The sequence below is a fragment of the Danio rerio genome, chromosome 2, assembly GCF_052040795.2.
Source record: "Danio rerio strain M-AB ecotype USA chromosome 2, GRCz13ab, whole genome shotgun sequence".
NCBI classification, from domain to species: Eukaryota; Metazoa; Chordata; class Actinopteri; order Cypriniformes; family Danionidae; genus Danio; species Danio rerio.
In genome coordinates, this window is record NC_141022.1 from 6,185,981 (window position 1) to 6,213,288 (window position 27,308).

The 27,308-nt window shown below is 38.9% G+C and overlaps 1 protein-coding gene across 9 annotated transcripts; it reads right to left on the bottom strand.

The window, feature by feature from the left end:
* Positions 1 to 766: 766 nt before the first annotated feature.
* Positions 767 to 25,665, bottom strand: saga (S-antigen; retina and pineal gland (arrestin) a). 9 transcript variants are annotated; one of them, XR_015477968.1, is made up of 17 exons: positions 25,574 to 25,626; positions 22,852 to 22,913; positions 20,488 to 20,548; positions 20,342 to 20,386; positions 20,052 to 20,254; positions 19,655 to 19,714; positions 16,447 to 16,514; positions 13,674 to 13,809; positions 12,829 to 12,913; positions 12,642 to 12,714; positions 10,194 to 10,331; positions 10,032 to 10,109; positions 8,457 to 8,471; positions 6,015 to 6,067; positions 2,604 to 2,898; positions 1,758 to 1,880; positions 1,102 to 1,716 (listed from the first exon to the last, which is right to left on the bottom strand). XR_015477968.1 is itself a non-coding variant. In NM_200559.2 (16 exons), the coding sequence occupies exons 2-16, from the start codon at positions 22,897 to 22,899 to the stop codon at positions 2,793 to 2,795; spliced, it is 1,179 nt and encodes a 392-aa protein (NP_956853.1). In that variant the 5' UTR covers positions 22,900 to 22,913; positions 25,574 to 25,665; the 3' UTR covers positions 767 to 2,792. The 9 variants fall into 9 exon arrangements, 3 of the variants coding, with proteins under 3 accessions (NP_956853.1, XP_087096246.1, XP_087096247.1); NM_200559.2 differs by adding an exon at positions 5,896 to 5,905 and having other exon boundaries at positions 767 to 2,898; positions 25,574 to 25,665; XR_015477970.1 differs by lacking the exon at positions 8,457 to 8,471 and having other exon boundaries at positions 10,028 to 10,109.
* Positions 25,666 to 27,308: the final 1,643 nt, after the last annotated feature.

Sequence of the window (27,308 nt, forward strand, 5' to 3'; positions counted from 1 at the left end):
CTGCAGATATAAATGCTCTATTCTTGACTTACAACCACATTTTTATTGTGTTTAATAATTGTATTTTCATAATTTGTTAGTACTTTATTTTTCATTAATAAATTAAATATTGCATCATTTACAAACCATTTGTATTTAGGAGTAGTTGGTGATTTTTAAGACTATTCAGAATGAGTTAGTAAATGATTAATAAACTATTCAAATCAATGTTTATATATTACTCAGGCATATGGTAATGGTTACTATATATGTTAATAAATGCTTTATTAACTCAACTTCATGCAGTTTTGTGACCTAATCTAAGGTGAGGACTATTCATGCTTTATAAATGCCTTATAAATGACGATTAAAGGCTCAGTATCAAATGAACAATAAATCTTTGCAATCTTTTGCTGAATAACAGGAGTGTCAAAATATGACATCAAATTGGATAAAACAACAACAATATAATAATTTAATAATATAATAAGATGCAATGTTTAAACTGTACAGTGATTTTATTTTAGATAAGGTTGCAAATATTTATTTTTCACTTAAAGTACAGTTTCATTTGTGTATTTTCAAACAAATAGGAATAAATAATGTGTTTTTTTTCCTGTTTAGAATTTAACTGACCATTTACTTGTCATTTATAAGGGATTTATAAAGCATAAATAGTCCTCACTTTAGATTAGGTCACAAAACTGGATGAAGTTGAGTTAATAAAGCATTTATTAACACACAAAGTAACTATTACTATATGCTTGAATAATGAGAATTATAAATGTTCATTTGAATAGTTTATTAATCATTTACTAACTCATTTTGAATGATCTTAAAAACATCCAACTAAATAAATGGTTTGCAAATAATGCAATACTTCATTTAGTAATGAAAAATAAATAAAGTACAAAAGTACAAGTATTAAGCACATTATGAATAAGTTTGTAAGTCAAGAATACAGTTTTTGTAGCTGCAGTTATAAACTGCTTACTAACATTTATTAATGTAGAGTTATTGATTAACAGATCATGATTTCACTATTTGCTAACGCTTAATGGTTCATAGTGTGTAATTATTAAGTGTTACCAAAAATCCTAAATAACAACAAAAAGAGACCTCTTTCGTTCCTCCTCCTTCATCATGCTTTAATCATTGAACACTCCACTACAATTCAGTATTTTATAACAATACAGTGTTTCATAATAATACATTTATTACAATAAAGGTTCTTGCTTCATATCACAAAGTTTTACAACTACTTAGATATGCATTTTGCAGCTTCTGTATCTGTATATAATAGGAGAAACAGCTCTCTATTAATTTTAAATTACAGGTCCCACTTCCACAGAGATCAGACAGCTGAAGAATGATTGATGGAGTATCTCTATTCATCTCTAATTGCAACTACAATCAGCAAATACACTGAAAAAAGTGATTCATTGGATTTACTAAATGTCTTTAAGGTATGTAGTTGCAAACTGTTTATATGGGCTGAATTTAAACAAATTACATTTAATAATGTTCAACTTTAATTCATTAATTTTCCTTCGGCTTAGTCCCTTATTTATCAGGGGTCGCCACAGCAGAATGAACCGCCAACTATTCCAGCATATGTTTTACACAGCGGATGCACTTCCAGCCGCAACCCAGTACTGGGAAACACCCATACACTCTCATTCACACATATACACTACAGCCAATTTAGTTCATCCAATTCCCCTATAGCGCATGTCACTGGACTGTGGGGGAAACCGGAGGACCCGGAGGAAACCCACATGAACATGGGGAAAACATGCAAACTCCACAGAGAAATGCCAACTGGCCCAGCAGAGACTCGAACCAGCGACCTTCTTGCTGTAAGGTGACAGTGCTAACCACTGAGCCACCACAATGTTCAACTTAATTCAGTGGTTCTCAAACTGTGGTGCGTGGACCACTAGTGGTACACAGGCTTCCTTTTAGTGGTACGCGGAGGAATGAAATATGTCATGTACATGCTAAACACATTTCAAAATTTATCAAAAATGATGATATATAATATGCCATATATGACATATACAACCCGGGCTCATTGTGGAAACGTAGCCCTGCGGACCACGTTTTCGGATCCCGCCGCGTTCTCGCCCTTATTTTCCGAATTCCGTTTTTCGTCTTACCTGATTTCCGGAACCCGCTGTTCCCCGGACTCAATCCCGGTCGTCGTCCACCGCGGCCGGCTCCGGCTCCTCCTCCTCCGGGGTCTCCGCCGACGCAACGCTGTGAGCTAGGCGGACAAACTGATTGCGTCGGCCGGCGAGCGCGAAGAGGAGGGGTGGAGCGGCGCCACACCGCCCTGCAGCGTTCGCTCGAAAAAAACCAAACCCGGCCTTTACGGACCTCCGGCCACGTAAATCGCGGTCTCCAGAAACGTCCGCGGGGCTACGTTTCCAGAATGAGCTTGGGTTGGACATATAGCCTATATTTCTGAGGTAATCTGCCACGTTTTTTATTTTTTATTTTACTGAGTTGTAGCTGCTTTACTGGGCCTACTACGCTACTGTATTTCAATACTGCTCATGTTAGTGGTACTTGGAGAGACAATTTTTTTCTAAGGTACTTGGTGAAAAAAGTTTGAGAACCACTGACTTAATTTATTTAAATTCAGCCTACATAAATAGTTTCCAACCAATTACCTTAAAACTTTTTAACATATCCAATGAATAATTTTTTTTTCAGTGTAACCGAGAAGTGCTCTTTCGCAGTGTTCTCTATATGATTTTTAACATCCCTAATTATGTACTTTACTATATCGAGCGATGCTTCGAGATCTTCTACACGTTCTCCTCAATGTTCGCATTTCCTTCATCCTCGTCCTCAGGCATGCCCTTCAGGTAGGTGCGCTTGAACTCCTCAAATACCATTTCTTCTTCCGCTTCACTGTTTAAAGCAACAGCACGATCACATGAAGGACAAGATACAGATACAGCACAAATATGTTATTGAGGTTGCAAAAAAAGGTAAGTACTGATATATAAAATAAACTAGAGACTAGAGAGCAGCTAGATTACTAATGTATGCCATTTATTTATGCAGGGATGTAAAATAAGGACTTGATGAAATATATACAGTTTGATATATATAGGACTTGATGATATATATACAGTTTGATATATATAGGACTTGATGAAATATATACAGTTTGATATATATAGGACTTGATGAAATATATACAGTTTGATATATATAGGACTTGATGATATATATATACAGTTTGATATATATAGGACTTGATGATATATATACAGTTTGATATATATAGGACTTGATGAAATATATGCAGTTTGATATATATAGGACTTGATGAAATATATACAGTTTGATATATATAGGACTTGATGATATATATATACAGTTTGATATATATAGGACTTGATGAAATATATACAGTTTGATATATATAGGACTTGATGATATATACAGTTTGATATATATAGGACTTGATGAAATATATACAGTTTGATATATATATAGGACTTGATGATATATACAGTTTGATATATATAGGACTTGATGAAATATATACAGTTTGATATATATAGGACTTGATGATATATACAGTTTGATATATATAGGACTTGATGATATATATATACAGTTTGATATATATAGGACTTGATGAAATATATACAGTTTGATATATATAGGACTTGATGATATATACAGTTTGATATATATAGGACTTGATGAAATATATACAGTTTGATATATATATAGGACTTGATGAAATATATACAGTTTGATATATATAGGACTTGATGAAATATATACAGTTTGATATATATAGGACTTGATGAAATATATACAGTTTGATATATATAGGACTTGATGATATATATACAGTTTGATATATATAGGACTTGATGAAATATATACAGTTTGATATATATAGGACTTGATGAAATATATACAGTTTGATATATATAGGACTTGATGATATATATACAGTTTGATATATATAGGACTTGATGATATATATACAGTTTGATATATATAGGACTTGATGATATATATACAGTTGAAGTCAAAATTATTCGCCCTCTTCTGAATTTGTCTTTCTTTTTCAAATATTTCCCAAAGGATGTTTAACAGAGCAAGGAATGTTTTACAGTATTTCCTGTAATATTTTTTTTTCTTCTGGAGAAAGTCTTATTTGTTTTATTTTGGCTAGAATAAAAGCTGCTTTTAATTTACTTCAAATTATTTAAGGTCAAAATTATTAGCCCCCGTAAGCAATTTTTTTCTTCATTTTGTCTACAGAACAAACCACTGTTATACAATAATTTGCTTAATTACCTTAAAGTGCACCTATTTTACCCCCTTATCAAAATTTAAGATGAATCTTTTGTGTCTCCAGAATGTGTCTGTAAAGTTTCAGCTCAAAACACCCATCAGATTATTTATTAGACCTTTCAAAATATTGGATTTTCTGCTCTGAACAACCATGTAGCTGTTTTTGTGGCCTGTGCCTTTAATGCTAGATCTCCCTACCCATGAGTTTCCTCATGCCTGTCAGAGTGTGCCCCAATCTCAGCCTTGGCTGCATCAGATAAACAACACAGTGACAGACATGGAGGCAGCAGATCTTACGTAACGTTTGTGAGAAATACTACAATAAGAGTTGCAACGATGAGTAACACACAATGCCATTACACACACAAACACTAACACACACGCACACACACACACACACACACACACACATTTTTTTTGTGAAAAGTGGGGACATTACATAGGTTTGCATTCATTTTATACTGTCCAAACCGTATGTTACATTGCCCTCACGCCACCCTACTAATAACCCCAACCATCACAGGAGTCAGTGTCCAGCTTTACTCTCTGATTGAACTCATCCTGTGGGATTTATAAGCTTTTTGAGAAATGAGGACGTCCCCAATGTCTTCATATTTCACCTCCGACCTGCGTCATACCCATGTCATTATACAGATTTGTGTCCTGATATGTCACAAAACACACTAATAATAAATACAATAAGAGTTGCAACGATGAGTAACACACAATGCCATTACACACACAAACACTAACACACACACACACACACACACACACACACTTTAACCTTTGCACTTTTTTTTGCACAGCATATGTGACAGGATACAGGTTAATATCCACTGCTGTATGGATATTTGTTATGTTAATGTACAAAATAAAATATTAAATTCGGCTGTGCTGATGAAGTATAGACAGTAAAATCGCTGTAATTCATTACAAACATGCACTGTTTTAAAAACATTTTAAACTTGTAAAACTCATTCTTGATCACAATTGATGATCACAGAGAGCTGAACAGATCTTTTATTCCTGGTTGCTTTTTGCACGTCCTGTCTTGTTGGTATGATTATATGCGTTACTACAGAGTTGTTTATACGTGGCTGTCAATCAATTCGGTGGGCGGGAAAACTGCACTCCTGCATCACGTTGTGGTCGGCCTCAGTAAAAGAGGGATTGGGATCCTATTTTAACAGGAAAGCTTTAAAAAGAGACTTACTGCGTTTTTATCACATATGACTGTGGACACACTATAGCTACACACAGTTCTGTCCAAACCGCTTACAATAGATGATTTTCAACATAGGTGCCCTTTAGCTTGCCTAATTAACCTAGTTAAGCCCTTAATGTCACTTTAAGCTGAATACTAGCATCTTGAAAAATATCTAGTCAAATAGTATTTACCGTCATCATGGCAAAGATAAAATAAATCAGTTATTAGAAATGAGATATCAAAACTATTATGTTTAGAAATGTGCTTCTCTCTGTTAAACAGAAATTGGGGGAAAAAATATAGGGGGGGGGTGCTAATAATTCAGAAGGGGTAATAACTCTGACTACAACTGTATATTAATAAAAAAGACTGACCTTTCCTTCACTTTAAGATGCAATGAAGAGAATAAAAGCAGAAAGAGACACATTTTTATAAGAAGATATGAAAGACATTTACATTTACACTGACATCAAGATGGGCTCTTATGAAATACCTGCGTCAGGCTTTGGGTGCATAAGTTGAAAAGGAAGTTCCACTCCGACCTCACTGATATGTCAAAACACAAATTATACATTAAAAGATCTCATCAGAACCACAGAAACATGTTTATGATATTAAAAGGGGTCATATGATGCCACTTTTGGGGCGACACAGTGGTGCAGTGATTAGCACTGTCGCCTCACAGCAAGAAGGCCGCTGGTTCAAGCCCCGGCTGGACCAGTTGAAGTTTCTGAGTGGAGTTTGCATGTCCTCCCCATGTTAGCAAGTGTTTCCTCCGGTTCCTCCACAGTCCATGTGCTGTAGATGCAACCCAAGCTCATTCTGGAAACGTAGCCCCGCGGACATTTCTGGAGACCGCGATTTACGTGGCCGGAGGTACATACGGCGGCGTTTAGTTTTTTTTCGAGCGAACGCTGCAGGGCGGTGTGGCTCCTCCTCTTCGCGCTCGCCGGCCGACGGCTCGCCTCCGAGTGGAGGGCTTTCCCGATGCAACCAGTTTGTCCGCTTAGCTCACAGCGTTGCTTTGGCGGAGCGGAGACCCCGGAGGAGGATGAGCCGGGGACGACGACGACCGGGATCGAGTCTGGGGAACAGCAGGTTCCAGAAATCAGGTAAGATGAAAAACAGAATCCGAAAAAAAAGGGCGAGAACGCGGCGGGATCTGAAAACGCGGTCGAAATCGAAGACGAGGGCTTTTGCTTTTTTTTTTCTGGACGGCTTTTGAAAACCGTTGCTTAGGTTTAGGGAAGGAGGAGGAGGAAGAGGAGGGCGGCTTTTCGCGCGAGAACAGCGCGGGTGCGAACTGAGACGAAAAAAAGCGTACACAGCGGCCTCTCGCGGATCCGCGAAAACAAAAACTGCTCGAATACGTACCTTCCGGGACGTATCTCGCAGTCCGCAGAAACGTCCGCGGGGCTACGTTTCCACAATGAGCCCGGGTTGTGTAGATTAATTGAATAAATTAAATTGTCCGTGGTGTATGTGTGTATGCCATGGTCCTCCAGTTTGGGGGTTGAGCATTGGGCTAACAACCATGTGGTTACGAAACACCAACATGGTGCGACTAAATATCAACTTCAATATAAATTGGCCCTGGGAGTAAGTTAGAAAGTAAGTATATGATGTCACTTTTAACAATTTGTAATATTTCAAGAGTTCACACTTAGCTGATGATTGATAATAAGCTTGTTTGGCGTGCTGTCCCGGGAGAGAGCTCTGAGCTTATAAGATCCTTGAGCCCTGGGCTCCTTCCTGTTGCAGGGCGAGAGGGGAGTTTGAGCTCATGTAGCTCTCGATGACTCCCCCTTCTGCTTATTGTAGTGTCGGATATGGATGCTGAGAAGGTGTACTCAGAGTTTGGCTAAATTATTAGGGTGCTTGTTTTTGAACTGGGTGAGGAAATCGGAGGACCCGGGGAAAACCCACACGATCACGGGGAGAACGAGCAAAACTCCGCACAGAAATGTCGCCTGGTTTGGAAGGGAGTTAAACCAGGGGTATTCTTGCAGTGAGGCAACAGCGCTAATCACTGTCCACCGTGTCGCCTATTTGAAAGGAGGGAAAGTAGGGTTGGGTGGGGGGATTTCTTCAAGACGAAGATATTGAGATGAGAAAAGTCTGGTTATTTATAGTGGGTAAGGGATCGTCTGACAGGATAATTAGTCATTAGCTTACGTTGGAACAGCTGTGAACAATTATGAGCACGTGATCCTCTCGAAATGTGTTTATAAATAAACTTCACAAGTTGTGGTGTCCCATTATGTATTTGTGGAATTCATCTCAAAACATCATTCATTATAGCATCTGTTGGCACTATTTTGTGTGTGTACCTTTAAAAGGAAAACAGCTGGTGCTCCTCCCTTTACCCTTTCAGAAGACATGGGCAAGTTAGGGAACGTCTCAAAAGTCCAATATGATGTAATAATGTCTATTCGTTCATTTTCCTTCAGCTTAGTCTCTATTTCAGAGGTGGCCATAGTGGAATGAACCGCCAACTTATCTGACATATGTTTTACACGGCGGATGCCCATCCAGCTGCAACCCAGTGCTGGGAAACATCCATACACTCTTATTCACACACACACTCATACACTACGGACAATTTTGTTTACTCAAACAAAGTTACTCAATGTTGTTTGACCTCAATGTGTTTGGACTGTGGAGGAAACCGGAGCACCCGGAGGAAACCCATGCGAACATGGGGAGAACATGCAAACTTCACAGGAATGCCAACTGACCCAGCCGGGACTCGAACCAGCAACCTCCTTGCTTGAAGGCGACAGTGCTAACCAATGAGCCACCATTTTTGTGAGTGAATTTGAGCTCCGTGACTTTGCAGAACAGAAAAGTACATCATGTTACCCCTATAAAATTAGATTTTATGTTTTGGATTTTTGGGATTTTGGCGCAAGATTAAAAAAAAAATTATATTTACCTGGATCCCATCATGCTGTGCAGAAGACAAACAAAAACATTAGGATGTACAAAACACACCACACACTGTAAAATATGTCTATTAAATAACAGTTTCTGTATTTATTTACGGTTGTGAATTGCATTATGGGAGCTTGATCTCTGCTCAGTCGACTTTTGATGTTGAAAATTCAACTCTACAGTTAAACAAAGCGACTTTTATTGACATTTTAGTAGTTTGAGATAACATATAGAGAAATGAGTCTGCAAAATAACATGAAATGTACGGGCAGCTTATTACAAGGTTTTTGTAGCGTAATATACAACACCAACCCAGACAATATTTGAATTTAAAATATTACTTCTCACCTATAAAGCTCTAAATAATCTAGCTCCTGTTTATCTAACCAACCTTCTGTCTCGCTACAATCCAACTCGCACTTTAAGATCTCGAAACTCAGGGCTTCTGGTAGTACCTAGAATAGCAAAATCAAGTAAAGGAGGTCGAGCCTTCTCTTTCATGGCTCCTACACTCTGGAATAGCCTTCCTGATAACGTCCGAGGCTCAGACACACTCTCCCAGTACAAAACTAGATTAAAGACCTATCTGTTTAGTAAAGCATACACTCAATGCATCACCTAGCGGGTTCCACACAGGCTTCTGCATCTTGCTTATATACACTATGAACAGCAGCTACGCTAATTATTCTCTTTATTCTCTATTTTCACCTGGGGATACTCATCCCGAGGTCCTCAGATTATGCGGAGTCACTGATTGGATCCAAGACCAGCGACGAGATGATCCCAAGGTTTCCATATCCGGGACCAGGCCATATCCTGAGCTGCTGCTGCGCTGATGGTCGTGGGGAGTGGAGAACATGAGTCTGATTCCAGCGACGCTCCAGGGACAGACGAGTCTTCGCTGAAGCCATCTTCCAGCCTCCACCACGGTGACTGAAGCTCTCCACAAGACTTTTGGCCAGCGGAGAAATTAAAATGGTCGTGCCCAACTGAGTCTGGTTCTCTCAAGGTTTTTTCTCTTCACTCCCATCAGGTGAAGTTTTTTTTCCCTCTCCGCTGTCGCCACTGGCTCGCATGGTTCAGGATTGGTAGAGCTACGCATCGATGAATTTGCTCTTCAGTGTTTGGACTCTCAGTAATGATTAAATCACACTGAACTGAGCTAAACTGAACTGAACTGAACTTAAACACTAAAAACTGAACTACACTGATCCAGTTACTATGACCATTTATGTGAAGCTGCTTTGACACAATCTATATTGTAAAAGCGCTATACAAATAAAGCTGAATTGAATTGAATTGAACAATATATCACTTTAAACTATTAAAAATGTCAATAAAAGTCTTTTTTTTTTTTTTACTTTTCAAGCTTAAAAGTTGTTGCAAGATAGATCCAGGTCTCATAATGCAATTTACAAGCATAAATAAATGGGGGAAAACAAAATCATGAATCACAAAATACAGAAAACTGCAAATGTGTGGATATCTTTAGATTAAAAAACAAACAAACAATGAATGTGTGACTTTTGGTGGGAATATACATAAGAAGACTACATTGTGTTGTGGGAATACTAACCCTCCAACAATAAGCTTCACAACAACTCTGTAAGACACCATGATTCCCAGAACTTCCTTCTGAACGCCTTCTTTAATGCTGCGATGGAGCAATAACACAATTAATATCCATTGTTCAATGATTTATTTAAAATGTTCACATTTTATGGTCACAAAGACTCACATGCTGGAAGAGGCTAGATTAGTATCTTCATGCTTTAATTTTCCATCCAGCGCAATTCCTCGGCGTTCTCTGTTATTGGCCAGCAGGGGTAGCAAAGTGTAGACTTTCTCCAGTTTGGCACCAGAATCAACAGAGTGCCTGCAGGCAAAATAGCTGCTTATTATTATACAGTTGGAGTCAGAATTATTAGCCCTCCTGTATATATTCCCCCCAATTTCTGTTTATTGGAGAGCCAGTTTTTTTCAACACATTTCTAAACATAATAGTTTTAATAACTCATCTGTAATAACTGATTTATTTTATCTTTGCCATGATGACAGTACATACTATTTTACTAGATATATTTCTAGATTTTTTAGACTCAGACTCTAACAAATTTATAGTTTTGTGGTCAATGCTACTAGAAAAATTACATGTTTTACAGTCAGTCCATGTTCTTGGCCGTTTACTTTACAACTATTAGAATTAAACGCCAAATTATTTGGCAAGACTGACGAGAGTGTGATCGTGAGGGACGCCTTCGGCCAGGGGCGATTTCTCTGAGCGACATGAGCACCCGAATGAACGAATGTGATAGTTACTAGTGAAGACAAAAGGTTCAAACATTTATCTAAATTATATTTTGATATAATCTTCTTAATGTTTTATGATTGGTGTCAGATAAAACTAAAGATAAATATATTAACATTCTAAACCACCTCATATTCAAATTGGAGTCAGATACGAGTTAAATTTAAAGTAAATCAACATTGTGCACCCAAAAGACCGAACACGCAGTGAACCTTCATCCCCCAGTGGACACCATCATTAGACCAACTGGCTGGACCCTACAACCAGGGGCGGACTGGCCATCTGGCGGACCGGGCACTTTCCCGATGGGCCGGCGTACTTTTTGGGCCGGGCTGATTCTGATTCTGCACATTGACTGATTGCTTACCTTTATCGTTTAAATTTAATGTACGTTATACTGTTATAATGGCTATTATTGGTTATTAAAACTGATATTCTGCAAAAGAGACGGGGTAAAGCTTGTTCTTTTCAATGGAAATGAAAGCCCTGTTTTGTTATAAATATTCAGAGTGAAGATGATGCTCATATAAATATGCAGCTACACGAGGCTGTTTGGTAGTGAAACAGCAAGCAGGATGAGGTGAAAGAGGTTATAAAGTACACTGTTCCCTTTGAAGATTTACCCATGCATTAGCAGGCAGTTCTTGTTATGTTTATTATTGAATATAGGCTGAGTGAATAGTGTATTGAATAAGCTAAATTGGCTGTAGTGTATGAGTGTGTGTGAATGAGAGTGTATGGATGATTTCCAATATTGGGTTGTGGCTGGAAAGGCATCTGCTGCATAAAACATACCTGGAATAGTTGGCAGTTAATTCCACTGCGGCAACCCCTGATAAATAAGGGACTTATGCGAAGAAAAATAAATGAATGAATAGTGTATTTTTTAGAACTCAACAAATATCTTTATGGACAGTATACAAAAATTAAATTGAGATTAAGGGTTTGTATTTATTTATTTCATATATATGGCTTTTCTGTTTTATAGAATATGAGTTGATAAAAATATTGGACGTGCATAGAGAGATAGCATTTTGATTGAATTTAGTGGGCCGCTCTGGCCCAAAATGCCAGGGCCGATTTTTTGCCCCAGTCCAGCCCTGCCTACAACCACATGTCTTTGGTCTTGGAGGGATACCAGAGGAAACGCACACAGGCACAGGGAGAATTTGCAAACTCAACACAGAAGGGCCTCCTGATCTAGCTGAGACTCAAACCTGCGACCTTCTTGCTGCAAGACTGACTAAACAAAATAAACATAGAAATGGACTGTTGGGTTTTTCGCCACCCTCCCGTTTTGTTATTTCTCCTGAAAAACTATTTCAACAGTCAAATTAAATAAATATTGCTTAAGGGGGCTAATACTTTTGACCTTAAAATGGTTTTAAAACAATTAAAACTGATTTTATTCTAGCCAAAATAAAACAAATAAGACTTTTTCGAGAAGAAAAAAAAATCATAGGAATCACTATGAAAAATTCCTTGCTGCCGACGCAGTGGCGCAGTAGGTAGTGCTGTCGCCTCACAACAAGAAGGTTGCTGGTTCGATCCTCAGCTCAGTTGGTGTTTCTGTGTGGAGTTTGCATGTTCTCCCTGCATTCGCGTGGGTTTCCTCCAGGTGCTCCGGTTTCCCCCACAGTCCAAAGACATGCGGTACAGGTGAATTGGATAGGCTAAATTGTCTGTAGTGTATGAGTGTGTGTGTGAATATGTGTGTGGATGTTTCCCAGAGATGGGTTGCGGCTGGAAGGGCATTCGCTGTGTAAAAAATGTGCTGGATAAGTTGGCGGTTCATTCTGCTGTGACGACCTTGGATTGATAAAGGGACTAAGCCGACAAGAAATTGAATGAATGAATGAACTGAACTAAACTGATTACCCAGAATCCTCTGTGGCCACCACCTTCATATAATTGTCATTGCAGTACAGCACCACGTTGGCGTTTTGTTCCACTAAATAACAGACAATCACAAGTGTTTTATGTTATATATACAGTCCGGGTGTACATAAGACTTGGTTAAACGAGTCAAAATAGCCTTAGTCTGCTGATTTGTTAATGCACTCACCGGAAAGGATGATGTTCCTCACATTTTTGTTGGATTGGTTATTGATTTTGACCCTTACGTTGATGGGTTCTCCGTGATAGTACGTCTACAAGGAAAAAATAAAATAAGATAATGTAAGAAAAACTGTAGGGTGACGTGGTGGCGCAGTGGGTAGCACGTTCGCCTCACAGCAAAAATGTTGCTGGTTCGAGCCTCGGCTGGGTCAGTTGGCATTTCTGTGTGGAGTTTGCATGCTCTCCCCATGTTGCTGTGGGTGTTCTCTGGTGCTCCCACAAGTCCAAAGACATGCGCTATGTGAATTGGGCATGATAAAATTGACCATACTGTGTGTGCATGAGTGTGTGATTCCAAGTGATGGGTTGCAGCTGGAAGGGCATCCGCTGCGTAAAAAAAATATGCTTGATAAGTTGGCGGTTCATTCTGCAGTGGCGACCCCAGATTAATAAAGGGACTAAACCGAAAATAAATAAATGACCAAAACTGTTATTTATAAATTTTATTTATTTATTTTCCTTCGGCTTAGTCTCTATTTCAGAGGTCAACCACAGTGGAATGAACCACCAACTATTTATGCAGCGGATGCCTTTCCAGCTGCAACCCAGTACTGGGAAACATCCATACACTCTTATTCAAACACACTCATACACTATAAGCAATTTCGTTTATTCAATTCACCCACGTCAACACTGGGAGAACATGCAAACTCCACACAGAAACGCCAACTGACCCAGTCGGGAACACGCGACATTCTTGCTGTGAGGTTGACTTTAACTGTACAAAAAAAAAATCCTCAATAAAAGCAATATAAAACATCATAATCTCACCAAAAAATGTTTGCAACCCACCTGCTTCTCCAAGCTAGCTTCCAAATGCAGCGGTTTGTCAGACATGAGGAAGTCACGGGTGGTCTCCACACTGGGAGCGGGTCCGAGCTTCTCTGGGGCATACTGGACCTTACGGATCATCAGACCGACTGAGCTCCTGATGTAGGTGGTGGACGGTTACAAGAACAGATATTAAAAGCTCAGAAATGAACTAGTAAGTGGTCTTCAAGGACAATACATACGAAGAGATGATGCCAACCATCGAGGACTTTGACAACACATGCACTTAATACACTTCATTAAACATGAACACATAGACATCACCTATACGCTATAAAACTGCAGGTTAACTTGTTTATATATAATAACTTATATTTGATTGTGACTTTAACTTAATTTGATTGTAATGCAACATTGTGCATCTGTTAGCTGCTTTGAAACAATAATTCATGAGTTCACACTCAGATATTTGACTGAATAGAATATGCGTATTTGGCGTGCTGTCTGGGGAGAGGGCTCTGAGCTCGGGAAGACACCCTAACTCGTGTTATTCCCCTTAACAGGATAAAAAGAGATAGGATCCGAGCGCAGTGTCTAGCCCGGCTCTAGAATACTCTCCCCTCAGATTTAAATAGGTATCTGGTTTAATAGTGTGGAGTTGGGATGGTGGAGGGATGCTGAAGTCGAGGAAAAAGGAGGTATGACGTGTTTGACTATTTATAGGGGTTTGCTCTTAAGCTGATTGGATAATAGAATGATTGTGATTGTGAGTCTCGTCAAAGACTGATTGTGCTCCTCCCGAAATTTGTTTACAAAACATCACTTATTGTAAAAAGCGCTATACAACTTGAATTTAATTGATTTGAATCTTTACACACTAAGGTGTTCCTAGCTTTCTGGAGCGTACTGGACTTTGTGACTCGCTGTATTAAACTTTTGATTGTGATAATGACAGATTTATTTTTTAGACAAGAGGTGAATCCTGCAATCTTTTTTTGTATGCCATTGTAAGGGATCTTAAAAATGTATAATTTTTCCTGTACATGAAATAGGATCGACTTTGGGATCGACTTAACCAATGAGAAACATTGCCCCAATGACAAAGCACACCAGCAAATTCACACCACTAAAATCAAAGCATGTGTAATAGATTCCGGACAATTCAAATTCCAATTCCGACAAAAAAAAAATCTATAAACAAATGTAAACAAAGTAGACATACGCTGTAAAAAATGTTAGGTTCCCAAGACAAATCGATTAAGTTGTATTATTAGGTAAATTAGGTTTTAACCAAAACTCAAGAATTGTGTTATTTCAGCTCATTTTAAATAAGTAGTTTGAACAAACAGCAAAAATAATTCTTTTAGAGTGTATTTAGCATAATCATTGACTTAGTTGAATCACTTTAACTCATCATAATAATCATTAATAAATAATTGAAAAGTTATTGTAGTGTACGTTCACGTATTTTATGCAAGTTTTATTAATCATACCTCAAATAATTTCCATAAGTAAGCAATAATTATGTTGTTTTTTTAAACTTCTATACTGTTGGTCTACAATGCTTCACAGCCTACATAAACTATACTCTCTCAACACACAACTCATGTTAACTTAAATTATGTTAAGGACAATTGGTAGTACAAGTATGTCATGGCAGACCTGGGGTCCGCTCTTCGTACGTGGATTACTCAGTTAGCTGGATTTGGTTATTGACGATTTGACACGATCCAGGATCGTTTCGTTTTTCAAAACTGATCCGAGAGTTGTTGTCATAGCAACAGTTCTGGTAGATCAAACCTGGTCGGGAGCAGGCTCAATTCATATAAACAGGATTAGATCGGCTCAATTCAAGCAAAGAAAATACTGAAAGTATGTACCGAAATCTGATAATTTCTTACAGTAGTAGTTATATACACTTAGGAAAATAGTAACTATTTTTAAATATATATATATATATATATATATATATATATATATATATATATATATATATATATATATATATATATATTAATAAAACTTATGCAATCTGCTCCCCCGAAATGAAAGTATAAAGACTGCCACCTGGTGGTGCAAAGAGAAAACTTATTGATATGAACTTTTTATATCGCTTTAGTACAATTTGTGTCTGATAATGCACAATATGTGACTTTTTAAAAGCAATAATACATTTATGCAGTCATAAACATGTTTTGACAGTTAATATGCTGGTGATTTGATACTTCACAAAAGTTGCAGATGCCTTTACCAATATCAATATGTTTTTGTAAATATCCAGTTATTCTTTACACCGATTAAAAAATGGTTTCTATAATACTACTATAATAAGGAAAATCAGCTAACTGTAAAACTAAAGAGATCGCTCTTCACACATGAAAGGGCCATACAGCCCACAACAAGGTGTAAAGTTATTGCTTATCCTATTTAACAAACCGTTTACTGCTAATTTGATGTAATTTAGCTCACATGGATAATTGAATATTAATCAGATGATGTCATTACGCTGCTATGCCGTCAGCCAATCGTTCCATTGCTGATCTTGATTTCGGGGATCGATAGATCTGTCCTTCACAATACACGTAATGATCTCAGATCAGTTCATCCAGACATTTTAATCTGATTCGCGAACCTGTTTGAAGAACCAAATTAGCCAGAGATCTGTTATCAAGATTAAAAGATCCAGGATCTGCCTAATCATCTTAGATCATTTAAGCAAGTTACGAAGAATGGACCCCAGAATAGCACTATCCAGTGTTTCCTTCATATGTTATAGAAAAAGATGAAGACTAACCGTTTGCGAACTTTGGCATCCTGGCTCTCAGCACAGAAGGCTTTCACCTCAAACTCAACAGCACAGTGCTGTGAAAACAGATGAGATACTAAAACAGAGGTCATACAGTACATCACAAGCATACTAGAGAAACAATTATGTCAGAGTAGGACCAAAGCCTATTTAAGGCTACCCTGGAATCATTATGCTAAAAGCTAATGCTAAAACAGCTGACCTGGATAGCCTAGGACTCAGAGTCTACCCTCAAAGGGTCTCTGCACGGCCCTGGCCGTGGGTCACGGAGAGAGGTCTGGCTGCAGACTTGGTGCAGATGCAATCTGAGATGCATCTAATGCTTTTTAATGTGCTCACCTAACCCCACCCCTCACAGTGACATCACTAGCTCCATTGAGTGCATTGTGTCTGACATTGCATCTCTGAGCGATGCAATCTCAGCTTTCATCATAAAGGCTGTATCTAGATACTATTGAGGTCACGCTGATCACTAGATGCAGAAATACCATATAAACTAGCCTTAAATGACTGCATGGCCGACTGACCCAACACACCCCTCCCCTAAACACAACATATAGTGTTTTTGAAAGCTGATCTAGAAATTAAAGAAAAGCCCAGCACGATTTTACCACGTTTTCAGATGTTTTATTTCACCACGTTCTCTGCCTTTATTTATTTTCGTTTGTTTTACCTGCTTTCTGGAATCGTTCTTCTTCGCTGGATTTGAACCCCTATAGCTTCACGGCTGCTGTAATAATAATGTTACTACAAGGCGCAACGACGAGTAGTGCAAGCTCTTTGATTGGTCGGCTTGGTAGCTGTGACAAGTGTGGGTGGTGCAGAGAGTCCAATAGGGCGAGTGTTTACAAGTGACATCAATCCCAATCCAACAATTACTTTACGACCCACCTCCTCCCTCCCCGCCACCACGGTCTTCACTTTGCGATCGCTTACTCATCATCCACCCACCAACCCCTGGGATTTTCACTTTGAGCACATGCCCCTCGAAGGGTCTCATGGCCCTGGCCGTGGGTCACGCCGATTACTCGATGCAGAAGTATAAACCAGCCTTAAATGACTGGATGACCGACTGACCCAACACACCCTTTCCCTAAACGCATCCTATAGCGTTTTCGAAAGCTGATCTAAAAATTAAAGAAAAGCCCTGCACGATTTTACCACATTTTCAGATGTTTTATTTCACCACACTCTCGGCCTGTTGTTTATTTATTTGCTTTTGATTGACCTGCTTTCTGTAACCGTTCTTCGCTAGACCCCTATAGAGACGATTATAGTAACGACAAGTAGTTCAAGCTCTGTGATTGGTCGGCTTGGTGACAAGTGTGGCTAGCGCTGACAGCCGCGAACCCGATGGAGCGAGTGTTTACAAACACAACTTATAGCATATTCGAAAGCTGATCTGGAAAATAAAGAAAAGCCCTGCACAGTTTTACCACATTTTCGGGTAGTTTTATTAGCATGTTCTCGGCCTGTTCTTTATTAATTTGCTTTTATTTAATTTCTGGAACTGCTCTTTGCCGGACTTAAACCCCTGTTGTCACCCAAGGCCGCTGATGTACACAGCGAGCCACCAGGGCAAGCTTGTAACATTTGAAAAGCCATCAACGAGGAGGTAAGGGGTCTGCCAGTAGCGGGAAAAGGAACAGAAGCCATCGACATCAGTGTCATACCCTTTTTCAAGAGTTCATTAGATATTGCTTCATAATAATAGCAGGTTTGGAATGCTGATAATTGAGCCTAGGGCTTCCACCCGGTGTGAGTATGTAACGGGGTACGAGACCAGGTAGTTCTCAAGAGCTCCCCCTGATAAAGGAAGAAAAGTTGGGGTGGATGGGGGATTTTTAAAAAAACGAAGATGAGAGAGTAATACTAGACGGTAGGGATGTAACAATATTGTAAATACCATCATACCGCAATAGTAATTTTTTTCAATATGACTGTTGGCGCATGATTTAATAAAACTATATTTCTGAGAAAAGTTTGCTCAGGCGAATGAAGCGAACGGAAGGTAGAGAGAACTACAATTTCCATCAGCCTAGGCGTGGCCATGATCCTTTGCGGTCTGTTGACACTACAGATCCAGTAATGCGGAAATGGAGTGTGTTGCTAGTAGCAGGGAAGAAAAAGAGCTGGAAATGATCGAACCTAAAGCGGGTTTTAAATCGGATGTGTGGAAGCATTTCGGTTTCTTTCTAAATAGATATGAAAAAGGAGAAAAGGTGACAGACAAAGAAAAAAACGTATGCAGGCACTGCCAGACTGTGGTTAAATATAAGTAGGGGAATACGGCTAAAAACAGTCATGGGGACTGCAGAACACAGCACACTTGTTAGATTGATGCAGACATTGACTTGTACCGCAAAGAGACCTATATCTCACTCATGGCTTGTCCTCTCAAGTGGTGGAAAGACATTGCACAACGTTACCCACTGCTGTCAACCTTGGCTAAATCATATCTCTCTGTCCCAGAAACCTCAGTCCCAAATGAGAGGGTTTTTTTCTGTTGCAGGGGACATGCCCAGAGATCCCAGCTTTGACCAGATTATAGTTATATGATAATTTTCCTTAAAAAATCCATCTCTATCTAAGTGAGTGAGTGATTAAATGTTGAATGTGATGAGTTTTCAACAATACTAAATTGAAACTTTATGTTTTTTATATGGTTTAATAAATTTTTGTTAATAAAATTGAAAACTTGAAGTTCCTGTTTCGAAACTTACAGATAGATGGCTAATTTGTATGTCATTGATATGTTCAGTGCTAAGGTACATAAACACTTTTGGCACTTTTTTCGAGTCTTTTCATTAGTTTTGTTTTTCCTGTAAATTATTCAATAAATACCGTACCGTGCCATTCATATCAAGGTATTACCGTACCGTGAAATTCTGATACCGTTACATCCCTACAAGACGGGCTATTTATATTGATCTTAAATTCATCCGTTTGGCTTCCGATTACGAAGGGGGGATCAGCTGCGATCAACCATATCAAGTGCTACTCTTGAAATCAGTTTGTGAAACTTCACTTACAGATAAAACTAACCCAAATGTACCTTGGAGCACATAATTTGTGCCCTACAGAAATGTAGACTTGGGTACATATTCACGATGAGCCTGTGTTGCAGTTATTTAAAGAACAACCCACAATTTGAAAAGCAAAACGAGGAAAAAAAAAGTAAATAAAATAGAGATACCTTTCCGACATCTTTTGGGGCTGGCTGCAGTCCAACTGAGCAGGGCAAGTTATCAGGGAACTAAAGAAACAGAAATGAGAAAAGTCTTTCTTATCAAGTTGCACGTGGTATAACCAATAAAGCAGGGGTTTTCAAGCTCGGTACTGGAGGGCCGGTGTCCTGCAAAGTTTAGTTCCAACCCCGATCAGACACACCTTGGCTAGCTAATCAAGCTCTTACTAGGTTTTCTAGAATCATCCTTGCAGATGTGTTGGAGGCAAGTTAAAATCGGCAGGACACTGGACCTATAGGGCCGAGTTTGAGAACCCCTACCCTAAAGGTAGATGATTCGACACCATGGTACCTTTTAATTTTGCAAAGATGTCTAAATTAAATGACATCACATGAAGTCACTTACTTCAAAGAAAAAGGGGTAGGCATTGTCCCCCAGTTTGCGCAGTAGTTTCTCCTGCACTTTGGTGAGAATGCACTGCTCTTTGTCCTGCAGTGCGGGGTAGACCTGCCGGGTGGAAATGTAGATCTCTTTCCTAAACGAGATACCCAACACCTCTGCGTCGTCATCACGGCCATACCGGAACACGCATGACAATGTGACATATGCTGGAGGACGACACAGAGAGTCTTGTTATAGTATGTCTGAATGATCATCTGGTCACTTTTGGTGGAATTGTGAATTAATTTAGTGACCTTTTTTGCCCCTCAGCTGTTCAGGGTCAATAAGAATGACACCGTCTGATGCAAAAGAAAATACAAAGTAGAAGTAAATGTAAATGAAAGATTATATGTTAAAAATAGATACATTGAAAAACAGAAATGCTGATTCAATGACTTACCCACTGGATCTACTGAGTCCACTCGGTCAACAAAGTCTCTCTTCCCCATATACACACCCACCTGAATGGAAAACATGGATTAATAATGAAGGCCTATAATCAGTGTCTTTTTTACAGCTTCATGAATTTAATAGCTTACTGCATGCATGTCCAACACACATCTGAATCATATTTTGCTGTGACAATATTTAGGGTGAAATCAGGCCAACTTTTTGCAGTTGACCTGTGACCAATGAAAAGTGTCCCTATTGATACAACTATCAGTACTCTGTTGTCTCTGCTGTCAAGCAAATTCATCAAACCTAAACTTCAGTTTTTTCCAAACTCACTGCTGGGGCTTCTTCACTTTCTGTTGGCTTTTATTTTCATTCATTCATTCATTCATTCATTCATTCATTCATTCATTCATTCATTCATTCATTTTCTTTTCGGCTTAGTCCCTTTACTAATCAGGGGTCGCCACAGCGACCAACTTATCCAACACATGTTTTACACAGTGGATGCCCTTCCAGCTCCAACCCATCACTGGAAAACATCCATACACACTTATTCACACACATAAACTACAGTCAATTTTAGCTTAGCCAATTCACCTGTACTGCATGTCTTTGGACTTGTGGGGGAAAGCACCCGGAGGAAACCCACAGGTATACGGGGAGAACATGCAAACTCCACACAGAAATGCCAATTGACCTAGCCAAGGCTCATACCAGTGACCTTCTTACTGTGAGGCGACAGCACTACCTACTGCACCACCGTGTTGCCCAGCCTTTTAGTTTACAGTTTAAAATTTTTTGGGTTCAATATGTCTCAATATATTTTATTTGGCTATCCCTGCTTATCTAAATGAACTATAGTGTTCTGCACCCACTAGTACATTTGAAAAAAAAAAAATACTTGTTGTAAGCTTAGTCCCTTTATTAATCTAGGGTCACCACAGGGAAATAAACCACTAACTTATCCAGCATATGTTTTACACAGCGGATTCCCTTCCAGCTGCAACCCATCACTGGAAAACATCCATACACACTCATTCAAGGACATTCTAGCTTACCCAATTCACCTATACCACATGTTTTTGGTCTTGAAGGGGTAACCAGAGCACCCGGAGGAAACCCACGCGAACATGGGGAGAACATTCAAACTACACACAGAAATACCAGCTGACCCAGCCGGGGCTCGAACCAGCGACCTTCTTGCTGTGAGGCAATTGTGCTACCCACTGCACCCCGTGCTGCCTAAAAAGTGTCATTTAAATTGAATTTGTCCATATTTACTTATCATTGGGTTATGACAACCCTGCATTTTCAGAATTGGGGTCAAATGTGGATAAACCCAACCTTCAGGGTAAAAGTTTTTATTAAAATTTTATTTGTCCAAATTTTACCTTTTGCTGGGATACGACAACCCAGCATTTTTAGAATTGGGTCAAATGTGGACAAACCCAACCTTCAGGTTAAAAAGTGTCATTTCAATTGAATTTGTCCATATTTTACCAAACCTTGGGTTAGGACAACCCTGCATTTTCAAAATTGGGTCAAATGTGGACAAACCCAACATTCAGGTTAAAAAGTGTCATATAAATTGAACTTGTCCATATTTTATCCACGTTAGGTTATGACAACCCTGCATTTTCAGAATTGGGGTCAAATGTGGACAAACCCAACCTTCAGGGTAAAAGTTTTCATTTGAATTTTATTTGTCCAAATTTTACCTATCATTGGGATACGACAACTCTGCATATTTAGAATTGGGTCAAATGTAGACAAATCAAATCATTAGGTTAAAAAGTGAAAATGTCCATATTTTACTTATTGTTGGGTTACGACAACCCAGCATTTTCAGAATTGGGTCAAATGTGAGGAAAGTCGGTAACCATTAGTGACCATTAGTAACAATTCTTCTGTATGTCTTCTTTTCTCCAGTTTCTCTGACAATCCAAACACTTTCAGGATTAAATAGGGACAATAAATTCTCAAAAGTGTGACGAAAATTATCCTTTCTATGACCTGAAAAGCTGAACATGATTCCCATCAAGCAATTTTGTGTTTAATAGACATCTAATAGAATCTAATATACATCTAAACATAGATGCCGTAGCTAAAACAAGGCTAAATATTGGCTATTAGGAAAAATCTAATAGACAAGTGCAAAAATAGACTATCAAATAGATAGATTAGACAAACTGTAGTCATTCATTCCTTTTTCAAGTATTGTTAGATGTCTATTTCACTGACAGCCCAAATTTAGTCTTGATTTAGCCAAGCTTTCTATGTTTAGCCATCTATCAAACACAAATTACTACTGGGTTTGCTAAGATCATATAAACTTTCCTAATGTTTAGAAAATGTTACTCAAACTTACCGACTTGTCTTTGGAAATTTTCTTGAAAACGACATTTTTTGGACTCATTGTTGTTGAGAGACCTGAACACAACAAGAAATGAAAAGGTCAGTGATTAATATCAAGCCATTGTGTAATATAAACCAAACTGCAGTCTACTAAACTGACTGTAATGGAAAAGTCCTTAAAACAGTAATTTACAATTATATACATCATTTTGAATGTGACCCGGGACACCAAAACCAGCCATATATATATATATATATATATATATATATATATATATATATATATATATATATATATATATATATATATATATATATATATATATATATATATATATATATATCTGCTTATTGAGATTTATACAGCAGATGACTAAATAAGCTTTCCACTGATGTACTGCATGATTGTTAATAATAGAAAACTTTCTATCAAACACAAAACAAAAACAAAACTAAACAAAATCTGTATATTGATTAAACAAACACCTTTAAAAATATTCAAATTAGGCTATTAGTGTCACGATCAACAGGAATCTAGCCTGTGCAGAACTGCACATCTGCCACTATATGAAATACAACTCCCAGAAGTCTTTGCACTCCCACACCAGTTCCTGATTCCCCCTGAATAGACACACACAGCTGGAAGCTCATGATAGACTGATTACTCGGACTATAAAGACAACACATTTACCACACATTTCAAAGCGGTTCCCTGTGTTAGCCTGTCTGTGTTTTGATCCCTGGACTGTTTACCCTATTTACGACCATTTTTCTGCCTGCCCTGACCATCGCCTATTATGTGGATTACTCTTTGGATTTTCTCTGTTGTTGTTGGTGCTCCTGTTTACCCTTGCCTGTACGACCATCCCATTTTATAATACGGCTGCATTTGGAACTATCTCTGTTGTCAGCACATCCTGTCATAACAATTTGCAATTTACACTCAACAGCCACTTTATTAGGTACACCTGTCCAACTGCTCGTTAATGCAAGTTTCTAATCAGCCAATCACATGGCAGCAACTCTATGCATTTAGGCATGTAGACATGGTCAAGACGATCTGCTGCAGTTCAAACCAAGCATCAGAATGGAGAAAAAAGGTGATTTAAGTGACTTTGAATGTGGTATGGTTGTTGGTGCCAGACGGGCTGGTCTGGGTATTTCAGAAACTGCTGATCTACTGGGATTTTCATGCACAACCTTCTCTAGGGTTTACAGGGAATGGTCCGAAAAAGAGAAAACATCCTGTGAGCGGCAGTTCTGTGGGTGCAATTGCCTTGCTGATGCCAGAGGTCAGAGGAGAGTGGCCAGACTGGTTCCAGCTGATAGAAAGGCTCATTACTCAAATATTATTTGAGTTATTAGTAACTCAAATAACAACTCGTTACAACCGAGGTCTGTAGAAGAGCATCTCTGAACGCACAACACGTCCAACCTTGAAGCGGATGAGCAACAGAAGACCACACCGGGTGCCACTCCGGTTAGCTAAGAACAGGAAACTGAGGCTACAATTTGCACAGGCTCCCCAAAATTGGACAATAGAAGATTGAATTTCTTGACTTCTCAATTTCTGCTGTGACATTCAGATGTTCGGGTCAGAATTTGGTGTCAACAACATGAAAGCATGGATCCATCCTGCCTTGTATCAACGGTTCAGGCTTCTGGTGGTGGTGTAATGGTGTGGGGGACTTTTTCTTGGCACACTTTGGGCCCATTAGTACCAATTGAGCATCGTGTCAACACCACAGCCTGAGCCTGAGTATTGTTGCTGACCATGTCCATTCCTTTATGACCACAGTGTCTCCATCTTCTGATGGCTACTTCCAGCAGGATAACGCCATGCCATAAAGCGTGAATCATCTCAGACTGGTTTCTTGAACATGACAATGAGTTCACTGTACTCAAATGGTCTCCATAGTCACCAGATGTCAATCCAATAGAGCTCCGTTGGGATGTAATGCGGGAGATTCGCATCATGGATGTGCAGCCGACAAATCTGCAGCAACTGCGTGATGCTATCCTGCCAATATGGACCAAAAGGAATATTTCCAGTTCCTTGTTGAATGTACGCCATGAAGGATTAAGGCAGTTCTGAAGGCAAAAGTGGGTCCAACCTGGTACTGGTAAGGTGTACCTAATAAAGTGGCCGGTGAGAGTTTATTGCTAATTAAACATTACGTTTTGTTATATTTAAGGAAGGAAACTCACACAAGATTAATAAAATGATATTTTACATAAAATAAATGAAATAAAAAATGGCTTTGCAAGACTTAAAAGAGGCTCATAAAAACATAAAAATGCTCATTACTCATTGTTTACCCACAGGCACACTGTGAAAAATGCTGGGTTCCACACTGTAAAAAGTGATTAGTTGATTTTACTTAAAGAAAAACAGTATAAGTTGTTGCCTTATTATTATTAAGGTAAACTTTGTGCATAATTATATAAGTTAAGTCAATGAGTTTTCTGACATTTTTAAAGTAAATCAATCTATTGCTTTTTTAGCAAGGAACTAATCGCTTTTTACAGTGTACACAATCGATTTGTGTTCGGAAAACATGAAGAATTTAAGTTAGCTTATTAGTTTTTACAAAATTAAATAGACTTGACACAAAACATTTAATTTGTCAACAAAAAACCTTAATAGTTGTGTTTTTTCAGCTCATTTTAGATAAATAGTTCAAACAAACAACAAACAGATAATTCAAAATCAATATTTTTAATAAGTTTCATACCTTGTAGTGATGATTGCTGATGACTAATTGCGCAGCTTGAGGACAGAGAGAGCAGTGACCGGTGGGGTGGAGCTGCTATTTGTACCCAGGATGTGTATGGTCCAACTAATCAGGTTAGCCAGGGTTATAGCAATCCCTTTCACCCATTCTTCAGCCTTCACAAAATGGACGGATGGATTATGATACAGAGCCATGCTTCCTTACCTGCCTGAGCGGATTGGGTCAGTTCGCCTTGGTCAGCACTGGGGGAGATTTACTATCCACTGACACAAGAGCATCAACGCTTTACTTGTCAGGATCAAGGCACGTGCTGGCAACTGTGGTCTCTAGTGAGCGAGGTTTGTGTGTAAACAACAAACATATCTGCAAGGTTATTGGCATTTATGAAATCGATACTCTTTTTATAAACGTGTTCATTTCAGTTTAGGTTTAGTGTTTCATTAATGGTTTTGTTCATTTTAAAGGCATTTTTTATACTGGGAGTTTTTGTCTTCACTCTACACTGTGAAAAGTACTAACTTAAAAACGTGAGTAAATTCATTGCTTTCAAAGCAACAAGTTGATTTTAATTTTAAAAAGTAAAGTATTTCTGTTGAGTTAAGTTTACTTAAAGGGCACCTATGGTGAAAAATCTACTTTTCAAGCTGTTTGGACAAACATGTGTGTAAGTATAGTGTATAGACCGTCATATTGGGGTGATATAAACACACACTCCTTTTTTTTTTTTAATTTATAAACATAAAAACTGTGGACCAATTGTAGTGGTTTTCAGACCGACCGCAACTTGACGTAGGAGAGCGGTCCCCCCGCCCACCAATATTGATTGACAGCCTCATGTCACGATCATATCCTCAGTTTCTTGTTACATGTTCGCCATTTTCAGCGTGTGAGTCAAAGCGATATCACTAAAGGAACACCCTTGCTTTATTTTTAGATGTAAGGCTCATTAGGCTCAACACAAGATCAATATTCTCCACATTATCGATCTAATCGGAATTATTGCTTGTACCTTTTGCATGGCCCGGCGCAGCGCGTTTCGGAGTTCTGGCCGTGGATTTCTGTCGGGGTGCACGCGGCAGAGCTTCTGGTTGGCGGTTCAGCAGCTGCGGCGCCGTTGTGTTTGCCCTGGTGGAGGCTTGTGTTTGGAGTTCTGGAATGCGTGGCGCAACCATTCGGGACACTTCATGTTTCTGCCGCGTCACTGAGTGTGTGGTGTGCTGTGTCACGGCGCATTCAGCGCCTCAGTCAAAGTTAATTCAGTGTGCGTGGTTGTCAGTCTCGGTGTACAAGTGCCGAGCTTGTACACCGAGACTGACAACCACACAGACTATACAAATACGCAAATGATTTTGTGCTCTCTGCTTGGTTTGTATCCAAGTCGTACATGTACGGCTGAACGCTCATCCTAGCTTAGCTTAGCTTCTCTCTCTCTGTCTGTCAGCCTGTCTGTTGCAAACACAGAGCGTGGGAGCTCTTGGCTCCGCCCCCTTGTTACGTTGGGCGGGAAGCCGAAACTAATTTTCATGTGAAGCAACACACCCCTAAAACAGCAAGCTGTGTAAACGCCCCCAACATGACACTTTTGAACACATTTTAATAAAAACATCTGAACTGTGTTGAACTGAACCTAAACTGGCACAGTCAGAACAACCATAATATTAATATTAAATCATAAAAAAGGGGAAAACTATGTGCTAATTTTTTACAATTATGCACATAGTTCATTTACTTTCAT